The sequence below is a fragment of the Acanthisitta chloris genome, unplaced genomic scaffold, assembly GCF_000695815.1.
Source record: "Acanthisitta chloris isolate BGI_N310 unplaced genomic scaffold, ASM69581v1 scaffold22784, whole genome shotgun sequence".
In the NCBI taxonomy this organism is placed as follows: Eukaryota; Metazoa; Chordata; class Aves; order Passeriformes; family Acanthisittidae; genus Acanthisitta; species Acanthisitta chloris.
Window position 1 is genome coordinate 37,010 of NW_008670213.1, and position 10,376 is coordinate 47,385.

Sequence of the window (10,376 nt, forward strand, 5' to 3'; positions counted from 1 at the left end):
CAGCCCCAACGTGATCTTTATGTGCAAGGTCATTTTCCCTTTTCAGACCTTTGAAATGGCTTGTGAGGGAAGTTTGGAAGGCAAATTGTCACTATTGAATTTGCAGAGATGAAATCTGCATCAGCATTTCTCCATGCCCTTCTACTCCTGTAAATGTGTTGGACATGGAGCTTGACAGTCTCCGTTAGCTCTGAGGATTTACATGAGTGGGAACAGGTGACCCTGGACACGTAGTGCATTTCACACAGGTGACTTTCTTTGTTCCAGCACTTCCAGGCCATGGTGAAATCTCTGGAGAAAGAAGCAGCAAGTGAGAAGCAGCAGCTGGTGGAAACTCACCTGGCTCGAGTGGAAGCTATGTTGAACGATCGCCGTCGCATCGCTCTGGAGAACTACCTGGCTGCCCTGCAGGCTGACCCACCACGGGTGAGCTCCTTTCCAACACCCTTTTACAGCAGGATAGCATTGGGAGGATGGGAATGCCTTGGTGAGAAGATTGGACAAGAGGGCACAGACTCAAGCTCTGCCAGGGGAGGTTTAGGTTGGATATTAGGAAGAGATTTTTTACAGAGAGAGTGATCAGGCATTGGAATGTGCTGCCCAGGGAGGTGGTGGATTCACCATCCCTGGAGGTTTTCAAGCTGAGACTAGATGTGGCACTTAGTGCCATGGTCTAGTACCCACAGTAGGGTTGGACTTGATGATCTTGGAGGTCTCTTCAACCAGGCTGATTCTATGATTGCCTGTGACTTGCCAAGGCAGAAAATGAGAATAGATTCCCAGGAAAGCTTTCTCCATCGTGGCTGTGTTTGTGTTAATTGACTTGCTCCGCTTCCTGCGTGGTGAAAAATGTCTCTGCTTTGTTTGGTGTCCATAAGCCCTAGTTCATAAGGCACAGGGTTCTGAGTCTAACAGCCTAGATCGAAAAAGTGTTGCGAGTCAAACAGCTTTGATGGAAAAAGTGTTCCGAGCCAAACAGCTTAATTCAAAAAGAGAACATCCGAGAGGTGAGCGCAGATGACAGATGTATCCCACAACAAAGCAGACTCACCTCTGAAGTGTTTTGAGCTGTGAGTGCAGTGAGTTGAAGTGTTGGCCTCTCCCATCCCCAGCCCCACCGCATCCTGCAGGCTCTGAAGCGCTACGTGCGCGCCGAGAACAAGGACCGGCTGCACACCATCCGCCACTACCAGCACGTCCTGGCCGTGGACCCAGAGAAGGCTGCACAGATGAAGTCTCAGGTATGAGGAGGATTTTCACTCAGGAGAGGCATTGCTCCTGAGCCCTGGCTGGTGGAGGCTCTCCAGGAGTGTGTACTACAGCAACTTCATCCTCGTGCAGAGCTCTCCCGCTCTCTCTGCTTGTTGCCTGTCAGCGTTACACTCCCTGCACTGTTTTCCTCACTCAGTGTTACAATTTGAAACTGATTTATACGTGGTTGGTCACAGTGATGAGTCAAAGGGTTTGGAACTACTTCAGTATCAGTTTGGTGTTTCCTCTTATCAAACACCCGTGAAATTATTTGCTGGGGACTTGGCCATCCTTGAACACACTTCTTCCTCACTTCTTCCAGGACCTCATATCTATGTGTTCCTTTCATTAGGCTTGTTCTTCACAGTGCCTGTGTTTGGGGCTTGTGGGAATTCTCCTGTGCCTCTGCAGAGTTATTGCCTGGTTTCCAAAGCATAATACATAACCCTTTCCAAGCACTTGATCACTGTTGTTAGCTTTATCAGGAAGTCTTGTTTTGATGGGTTTATTTTGTGCTGTTACATTATATTTCACTCCTGAACAGCCAGAAAATCACTTTCCTCCTGCTGAGTGTAGTATATGTGAATATGCTGCTTCAAACCTGCCCATTGTGCTTGTAAGAGTAGATGCAGATTTTTCCACAGATCTTTGGAATTCTGTCCTGATATTTGGTTTTACTTGTTTTCAAATGGGGAAAGAGGTACTGAAATGCCTAATGGTGATATAAAATTCACACTAAGAATGGCCTGTTAACATTGAAAGGTTTGTTGGTGAGGGTTTCACAGGTTCAGAGAGAACTGTCTGCCCACTAACAGCTTTAGGAATGTTTTTCCACTCAGTTTGTGGCTGATCTGCTGCTCTGGAATATCTTTAAATTCTTTAAGGCATGAAAGATAAGCAAGATAAAAGAACTGAGAGCTGCAAGGAGGGAGTGCAGTGGAGCACATCCAGTGCTGCTGTGGAAAGGCACTGAGGAAAAAAATGCTTTCTTCCTTGGCTGTATCACCAGGAGATGGAATTATCCAGGGAATGTGTCCCTGTCACCTCTGGTGAGGGGCAGAGCAGTGTCGCAGTGATGTTCTAGAAGCAAACCTCACATGTGGAGGTGCCAGATGCCATGGGTTCACCGTGTTTCTGGGTGCTGGCAGAGAACCTTCACCTCCTGTCTGCTGGGTCGTCTCCCACTGCCTGTGTGACTCTCATTCAGCTGCACATCCTCAGGAGAGGTGGCAGTTGTGGTGGTCACAGCTGGTGTTTGGCTCTCACCACTTGTGGTGGTCACGTTTTCAGACCCAGATTAGCATGTCAAGCACAGTCCACCCCAGTGCTTTGTTCTGCTGCTGCCAAAGCCCAAGAGGGAGTGTGTGAACTGTATTCTTAAGCTAAACCCTAAACAGTCCTTAATTCATTCTGAAGGCTGCAGTGTCAACAAATCGACATGCGAGGGATGTGGGTGGTACAGTTCAATTTCCATTCCCTTTATTTTTCAGCTGCACTTTAAGCTCCTCAATCGATTCCCTTGATTGACAAGCTGCCACATGTAAAATTAAATTGCTTTCATCCTTGCTCTTAAAGGTCAGGCACACATCGGACTGTAAAACAGGTCCATCCAACTCCTTAGCTTTGCTCAACGTTTGCCCATCCATATAAATGCTTGCCATGCTCCGTAAGATCCCTGATTATGCAGCACCCTCTTCAGGTCAGGCTCACTTCACCGCTGGATTTGACAGGCTTGGGAGGAGCAATTTGAGGTTGCACAGAGTTTGAATGCATTGCTCAAATGAAGGGACAACACTGCTGCCAGCGAGTGGGTGTCAGACTAATGTAATGCCACCATTGGGATGAAAGGCACCTTTGTTCTGAACCAGAGTTGATAAAGAGGACTGTCTGCTCCCTTTGCCTGTATCTTTCCTAGCAGTCAGGAATGATAATCCATTTAATAAAGCACTTGCTTGTAGCTGCTGCAGGAGATGAATTATGACCGTGTCTGGTACATGGGAAATAGCAGTTCAGTGGTATTTCACTGGAGAAATGCTCTTGGTTACAGCAAGAATCAGCTGATTCCTCTCTCTCACCCTCAGCCTTTCCCCAAATCCCAAGGGCACCATGAGCAGATGGCCAGTTCCAGTGAACCATGATGTGTTGGAGAGCATCAGTCAGAGAACTGGACTTAGATGGACCTATGTTTCACCCTACTGCCTGCCCTGGCAGACCCAATAGTTGTAGATACTTTCTTAAGCAAGGGAAGAACCAGTTCCATGAAGTGACTGACAGTCCTTGCCTACTCCAACACACTCTTGTACATCTGCAGGTGATGACACATCTCCATGTGATCGAGGAGCGGATGAATCAAAGCTTGTCTCTGCTCTACAAGGTGCCATATGTGGCTGAAGAAATCCAGGATGAGATTGGTGAGTGTGTGTGTCTGCCAGCTCCTGTGCCACTGTGTTTAGACTCCAAGCTTTTATATCCAGTGGGCTCCCAAAGATTGCTGCTCCTTTGAGAGGATGCCCTCAACCACTTGGGCTCAGGCTTAGGTTCCTCAGGGCAGATACTCTCTGGGTGTTACAAAACAGCCAGTCAGAATAGCTTATTCCTAAGAACTTTCACTGTCTGTTTAACAGAATCAACAACATTGAGAATACAAAACTGTCTCTCTCTAAGAGAGATGAAACAGAGCCATAAAAATAAACAGATGCTTTCCTGCTTTATAGCTTAATCCCATCTTGCCAAAACCTCTTGCCACATCAAACCTCTTGGCCCTTATTTGTATGTATCTCTAACCAGCACCTTTACTGAGGATTCCAGATGAGACTTCAGAGCATGTAGGATGAAACAAGCTGAGCCTTCCCCAGCAGCCCTGAGCTTTCCCCTGCAGCCAGGTTCAAACCATCTGCCCCTCTCTGTCCCTGCCAGGCTTCATGCAGCGTGTGTAACATTTCCTCTCATTCCTTTCAGATGAGCTGCTCCAGGAGCAGCGTGCAGACATGGATCAGTTCACATCCTCCATTTCGGAGTCCCAGGTGGATGTCAGAGTGAGCTCTGAGGAGAGTGAAGAAATCCCCCTGGATGGAAAACCTTTCCGTCCCTTCCAGGTGAAAACCTTCCCAGCCGTGCCTGAAAATGAAGGTATGTGCAACTGGAAATTGGGTTCACTGATGGCTTCTCTTAGCTCAGCTGGAACAGAGGAAGCTCCATCCCTTTGGGTGTTGTAAGAGTAAAGCAGTTGCCTCAGCAGTGTCCCTCACTCTGCCCATTGGAGAGACAGTGCTGCTAGTAATTCCCACTGAGCTGCTCTTGATTTTCTAACTCTTTGCCTTCCAAAATTGTTCTCTCTCCTTTCGTTTTGCAGCAAGTGTGAATTTTTTCCAGTGTGGCTTCACTCTACATTTAATTTTCAGTCTTTAACCCAGAGGCTCTCATGTAACGTTAAGCCTCTGTGCCATGACCTGATGAAGTGCTGCAGGAACTCTCTCTGGTTTTTTTAAGTCCATACATCTATTTTTTGTCTCACTGGGTGCTGACAGCTGGTGTATGCCTGTGTATTTATTTTAAAAATGCCTGAACAGAGTCCTGAGCTTAAAGCAAGCTGTAGACTAAAAGCTTTTCCCAGGGTCTGAGTCAGAAATCATGCACAAGCCTTTTTTCCTTTCTCTCTTAATCTCCTTTCTCTGCTATTTTTGTTTTTGTTTTCCCTCCTGCTAGATCCTCAGCCGGATTTGTACCATCCAATGAAAAAAGGTTGGTTCTAAGCTGCTCCCTCACAGTGCTTTCAATCACTCTCCTACCTCCTCAGTGTGTTTGGTAGCTTCATTTTAGTTCCATACTCACCTTTATTTTCATTTCCCTGCTCTCACTTAGATCAGTAACGTCCGATTTGCTTGTTTAGGCCTAGTGTTAAAGAAACAATCTAGTCTGAGCATCTAATTGTGTGTGTTCCTCCCTGGTGGGCTCACAAGGGGCTTGGAGTGTATGGAGTGGCTCCTTTGCCTTGGAGAAATGTGGGTCCAGCAGTGTCTGCAACCATGTGGTACTTTGCATCTCTCCATGTGTGTGACTCTTCTCAGGTTAAACCTTGCAGTGCTGATGCTGAATAGTCCAGAGGCTATGGAATCTGTCCTTGACACTCAGGGACACCACTACACTAGCAATGAGTGTGCAGCAGATACCTGAGGAGATTCCTTCTTTGTGTTTGTGGTTTTGGCATCACCTTCTCACATATAGCATCTCTCCATACCAGCAAAGTCCTCTGTGGTTCTCCATTTGTCCCTTAGCTCACTATTATCTGCAGTAACTCAGTGCCTGGCTAAAAAGGAGCTGCCTGGGCTTTAAGAGCAGTGTGGACATATTGGCATTAAATTAAATCTCTGTTAGCTATAGTGTCTTAGGTAAAGATCAGTAGAAGTGGAAGACTCATGGAGCAGTGGTACATGTGCTGCATGTGAGGGGCAAACCCAGTACTCTACTCTGCCTTTGGTTCCAAATATGTTGTGCAAAGTCTCAAAGGACTTTGGTTCTAAATATGTTGTGTAGACCTCAAAGGAAGAGCAAAGGATTGTGCTAATAACCATTTCACAGGAGCACAAGTAGTTCTGTAACGGTGAAGCTCCAATAGCTCCAAATTCCTCTCATTATCCACATTTCTCTGCCAATGTAAGTCACCTTCATCCCTCCTGTGGAACAGTGTGCAGCTAATTCAGTGTGCTGACTGCTCTGGAAGGAATTAGGGCAGGCTTTAGTTTGATTTATTTATTAAATTTTTGGACAATTGTTGACTCAAAGATGCTAGATTTGTGCTAGTTCTCCCTGGTTGGGTAAATGAAGCAGTTTCGGATGACCTGGGGACAAAGATTATATCCTACATTTGCTCCTTCTCTCCCTTTTCACTCTTCTAGGAGAGTTTTGGTTAGTGTTTCTTTTTGTGCAGGTGTGTGGGTTTTTTCCCAGGGGAAGTATGTAATCTAAACTGTGCCTTTGAGCTGCACAGAACTGGGTCTGTTCCTTGGTACAGCACTGAGGCAAACAGCAAAGCTCAGTGCAGCAGCTGAGCTCCCAGCCCTGGAGACTGCTGTGTTGGCTCCTGGGACTGGACTAAAGCAGCCACAGACCAAAAGCTGACGCAGTAGTTCTGTACGGACTATTTGTGGCCTGTCTCTCCTAAAATCCCAATCATTGACTTCCACAATAACATGACCTGCTCAACAGCCACGAGAAGTCAGATTGGCAGTCTTGGCCGTGCCTGGAATCTGATTCCAGCCTGCAAAGATCCATACAGGGAAATGGGATGCACTAAAACCTGAGATGCTTCGGAGTTGGAGCGAAACGTTATTTCCGTGGCATTTTTGGGCAGTAAAAGCTTATCACTGTGAAAACTTGCCTTGGGGCCAAGTAGCCTTTCCTTGCATCTCATCAAAGAACAGGCTGCCAATTTCAGCAGTGCTTGACAATAATGTCTTAGGCAACTTGCAAGCTCAGCAGCTTGTGCAGAGGGGGGTATGTGTGCAGTCACCAGCAAACCCTGAAGTGCTGTCGTCGTGTTCCCCCACCTCATGCTCCTAGTTGGAGAGGTCCCACTGCAGGTTTAAGGCTTTCTGTCCTGCTTTCCCATTAGTGAGCCATAGGTATGGTGAAGGACACCACACTGTCCCTCCTGCTGATGGAAAACTGGTGTTCTCCCAACGTGCTGTGTTATGTCAGGTCAGAGCAGCTTTGCATCAGACTCTTCTCTTATCGATCTGATCTATTTATAAACGCTTCGGATCAAAGCAGTTCATGCAGAGCAGCCACCTTCTGTTAATTGATATTCTTCTCTTGAGCCTGTGCTAGTTCCAGCCTGGAAATGGGGGAGTGATGTGCTGGTACAAAGGCTGGTGTAGTGCTCTGCTCCTCCCTTGCCCTGGGATTGATTGTTTCTGGGCCTGTGCCAGATACAGGACAGCAGCTCATTACAGAGCTCCGGGTGACCTTGGAATTCTCATTCCCCAGGCACTTGCTGATGTGCCTGATTCCAAAAGAATGGGTGATGCTGACCAAGCAGGGAAAGCATCCCCTGCCTCTTGGCAGAGGGATGTGTGTGCACTTCCCACTGGGGTCAGGGCAAGGTGCTGCTGACCCGGGGTGACATCTGCAGAGCAGAACTGCACACAGTGTGTGTCACACCATGCCTGGGGCCTGGGACAGCAGCACTTGGCAGTGCAGTGTGTCTGCACTCACACTTCAGCCTGGTTTTTGGTGAGTCCTGTCTGCTCCTCTCATTACCACCTCATCTCCCCTCATTAACAGCCCCCCCTAATCACTTGTCACCGTAGCATAGCTTGTGAGCTCCCTTCTGACACAGCAGCATGAGGACAGGTTAACACTCAGCCATGGCAGCTCTGCAGAGCATAGGTGACCCTTCAGAATGTCCCTGAGGACTGACAGCCCTGTTTGGTCTTTCGGTGCAGGTTCTGGCATGACCGAGCTGGATGGGCTGATTGGTGCTGAAGAGAAAGTGATTAACAGCAAGAACAAAGTGGATGAAAATGTGGTGAGCTCTCCACCTCTATTCCGTGAAGCCAAGCCTGCCCTGGACACTAATTAATAGCAGTGGCTTATTTCCATGTCTCGTTCCTGCTCACAGAATGTCAGTGTGTTCATTATCCATATGGTGTGGGGGAGTCAGTTTTGTGACTGTTGCAGGCTCTTAATGCTGATTAGCATCAGAAGGGTGGGAGGGGGAGGGAAGGAGAGAGCTCGAGATCTTTGGCAGTCTGAGCTGGAGAACTCTCTGACTTAGGAGCTGCTTTCCCCCAGCAGAGACCCTTTGATGTCCCTTTATTTTGGTGGGGTCACTCACTGTCTGAATACAGAGTGCTGGTGTGTTCCTTCTGTGTTCCCACCTATTTGTCCTGGCAGGAAAGGCCTCACCTTCCTCTGAAGGCAAGAGACTCAGCAGGTGTTGGTTCGAGCTACAGAGTAAAAAAAGTCAGTAGCTCCTAGTGGCAGCTGCTTTGTCTCAGTTCCCTGGATTTAAAAAAGACAAACCAAGCTCTGAGTTTCCTTTCAAATTTGTTGTAAAGCACAGGTTAGGTCTTACATGAGAGAAATGCTGTGTCCAAAGCTAGGACCTATTATCACTGTCTGTTTGGGGCTTTAGTTTGAGGTAGTCTGGAGGTAATTAGTTGTAGCACTATCTCAGGTGGTTTTAAGAGCTGGAGAACATCCCACGCTGTTGGGAGCAGGGGAGAGGTGGTAGGTGGTTCTGAGCCTTTTGCTAGTGTTCATTAAAGGTCTCATGTTTGCCTTCCTGTTCCTTCTGCCCCCTGTGGTGTTTGGCTCCTTTCATAAAACATTTCTGTGACCATTTTCAGGTGATTGATGAAACCCTTGATGTGAAGGAGATGATTTTCAACGCGGAGCGTGTCGGTGGGCTGGTGGACGAGCCGGTGAGTGTGTGAGGAACTGGAGTGCCAGGACAGGGGGAATGGCTTCAAACTGACAGAGAGTAGGTTTAGGTTAGATGTTAGGAAGAAATTGTTCCCTGTGAGGTGCTGAGGCACTGGTACAGGTTGCCCAGAGAAGCTGTGGCTGCTCCATCCCTGGGAGTGTTCCAGGCCAGGTTGAATGGGGGTTGGAGCAACCCGGGCTAGTGGAAAGTGTCCCTGCCCATGGTAGGGGAGTGGAATGAGATGAGCTTTTAGATCCTTTGCAACCCAAAGCAGCCTGTGAGTCTATGATTTCAGTTCCTGAGTGCCCCTGAATTCAGGGTTTTGAGTTCCTGAGTGCCCCTGAATTCAGGGTTTGGTGCCTGGATGCTGCTCTGGGGCTTCACACAGAGTGAACCACAGTACAGCCCTTCTGCTTGAGGATATAAACAGTCAACACATGTTGCATACTGACCTGACTCTTACTGCAAAAGTGTTTTGTGGGATAGGGAAAGTGGTGTTGGGTCAGTGCCTGTCCAGAGGCACTGAGGGAACCATTTGGGGTTCGTTATCCTTTTGGTGGGATATTTAGAGGTGAAATGTTTAGGGGTGGAATATTTAGAGCTGAAATATCTAGGGGTGGAACATTTAGAGGTGAAATATATACTGTGACTAGTGTATGATCAGTGATGTCTCCATACCACAGATGGTTGATGAGCTTATCAATGATCAGAGTTTGTTTGTGTTTGCCAGTGCATCTCCCTCATTGCTCTTCCTCTACCTGCTCCCTTGTTTTCTTCCCTCCAGGATAATGACAACTCCCTCCGTGATGACTTCAGCTTCAGCAGCAGTGCCCTCATTGGGCTGTTGGTGATTGCTGTTGCCATAGCTACTGTTATAGTCATCAGCTTGGTGATGCTGAGGAAGAGGCAGTATGGGACCATCAGCCATGGAATTGTGGAGGTGAGAAACAGCTCCATAGCTGAGGATGAAAATAGTCAGGGTTGAATCACATGTTGTGTGTGGGGGGAGGAGATGGCAGTAGCTGCCAAGCCATCACAGCTCTGCTCCTGCTGGCTGGGACTTAACTCCCTCACTGCCAACACCTCCTTGGAGTGCAGGTGTTGGTCACCATGCTGGCACCTGTCACTCCACCCCTGCATTTGCTTATCTCCAGGATTCAATTAGGCTTCCCTGGCTGGCTCAGGGTAGGATTTAGAAGTAAATGAGCTTTTCAGAGGATATCTTTAGCAGGGGAGTCAGTCAGTCAATCCAGAGTGATTTGTCCTCACGGCTAATGGAGTGACTGTTAAGACAGTGCAATTGGCCAAATGCTGAGAAGCTCCTTCTTCCTTGCCCATTCCTAATGACAGCTTAATGGAGTCCAAAGAAAGCTGCTTTTCCCTCTGCCCAGCCAACGCAGGAAATCATAACGACCTCTTTAATGAGGAGTGTGTCCCTGATTTGTAGCATTAGGTGACTAATGACAGATGTGTGAGAACATCCCCAAGAGGCTCAGGCAGGCAGGAGGTGTTAGCACCCAAACCAGCAGCTCTGTTAGGCAAATTGGTTTTTGCAGCTTACCTTTTCCCCTGTTCACTGCTTACCATGGTATTTAATCAGCCTTTGCCTGTCACCTGTTGTTCTAACACAACAGCCCAAGCAGCTCCAGGCTGGGGGAGGAGTGGGGAGAGAGGTGTTGGTCACAAAGGGCCTTGGCAG

At 47.8% G+C, this 10,376-nt stretch overlaps 1 protein-coding gene across 4 annotated transcripts in view; it reads left to right on the plus strand.

Annotated features, from left to right (window-relative positions):
• APLP2 (amyloid beta (A4) precursor-like protein 2) overlaps window positions 1-10,376 on the plus strand; it is a 25,644-nt gene that overhangs the window by 13,032 nt on the left and 2,236 nt on the right. For 2 of the 4 annotated variants that reach the window (XM_009073611.1, XM_009073610.1), the window contains 8 exons: window positions 268-426; window positions 1,113-1,241; window positions 3,563-3,662; window positions 4,210-4,380; window positions 4,957-4,992; window positions 7,695-7,777; window positions 8,601-8,675; window positions 9,462-9,617. In XM_009073611.1, the coding sequence (XP_009071859.1) occupies window positions 268-426; window positions 1,113-1,241; window positions 3,563-3,662; window positions 4,210-4,380; window positions 4,957-4,992; window positions 7,695-7,777; window positions 8,601-8,675; window positions 9,462-9,617 (909 nt within the window). The remainder of the gene's footprint in view (window positions 1-267; window positions 427-1,112; window positions 1,242-3,562; window positions 3,663-4,209; window positions 4,381-4,956; window positions 4,993-7,694; window positions 7,778-8,600; window positions 8,676-9,461; window positions 9,618-10,376) is intronic. The other 2 variants (XM_009073612.1, XM_009073613.1) reach the window with 1 other exon arrangement.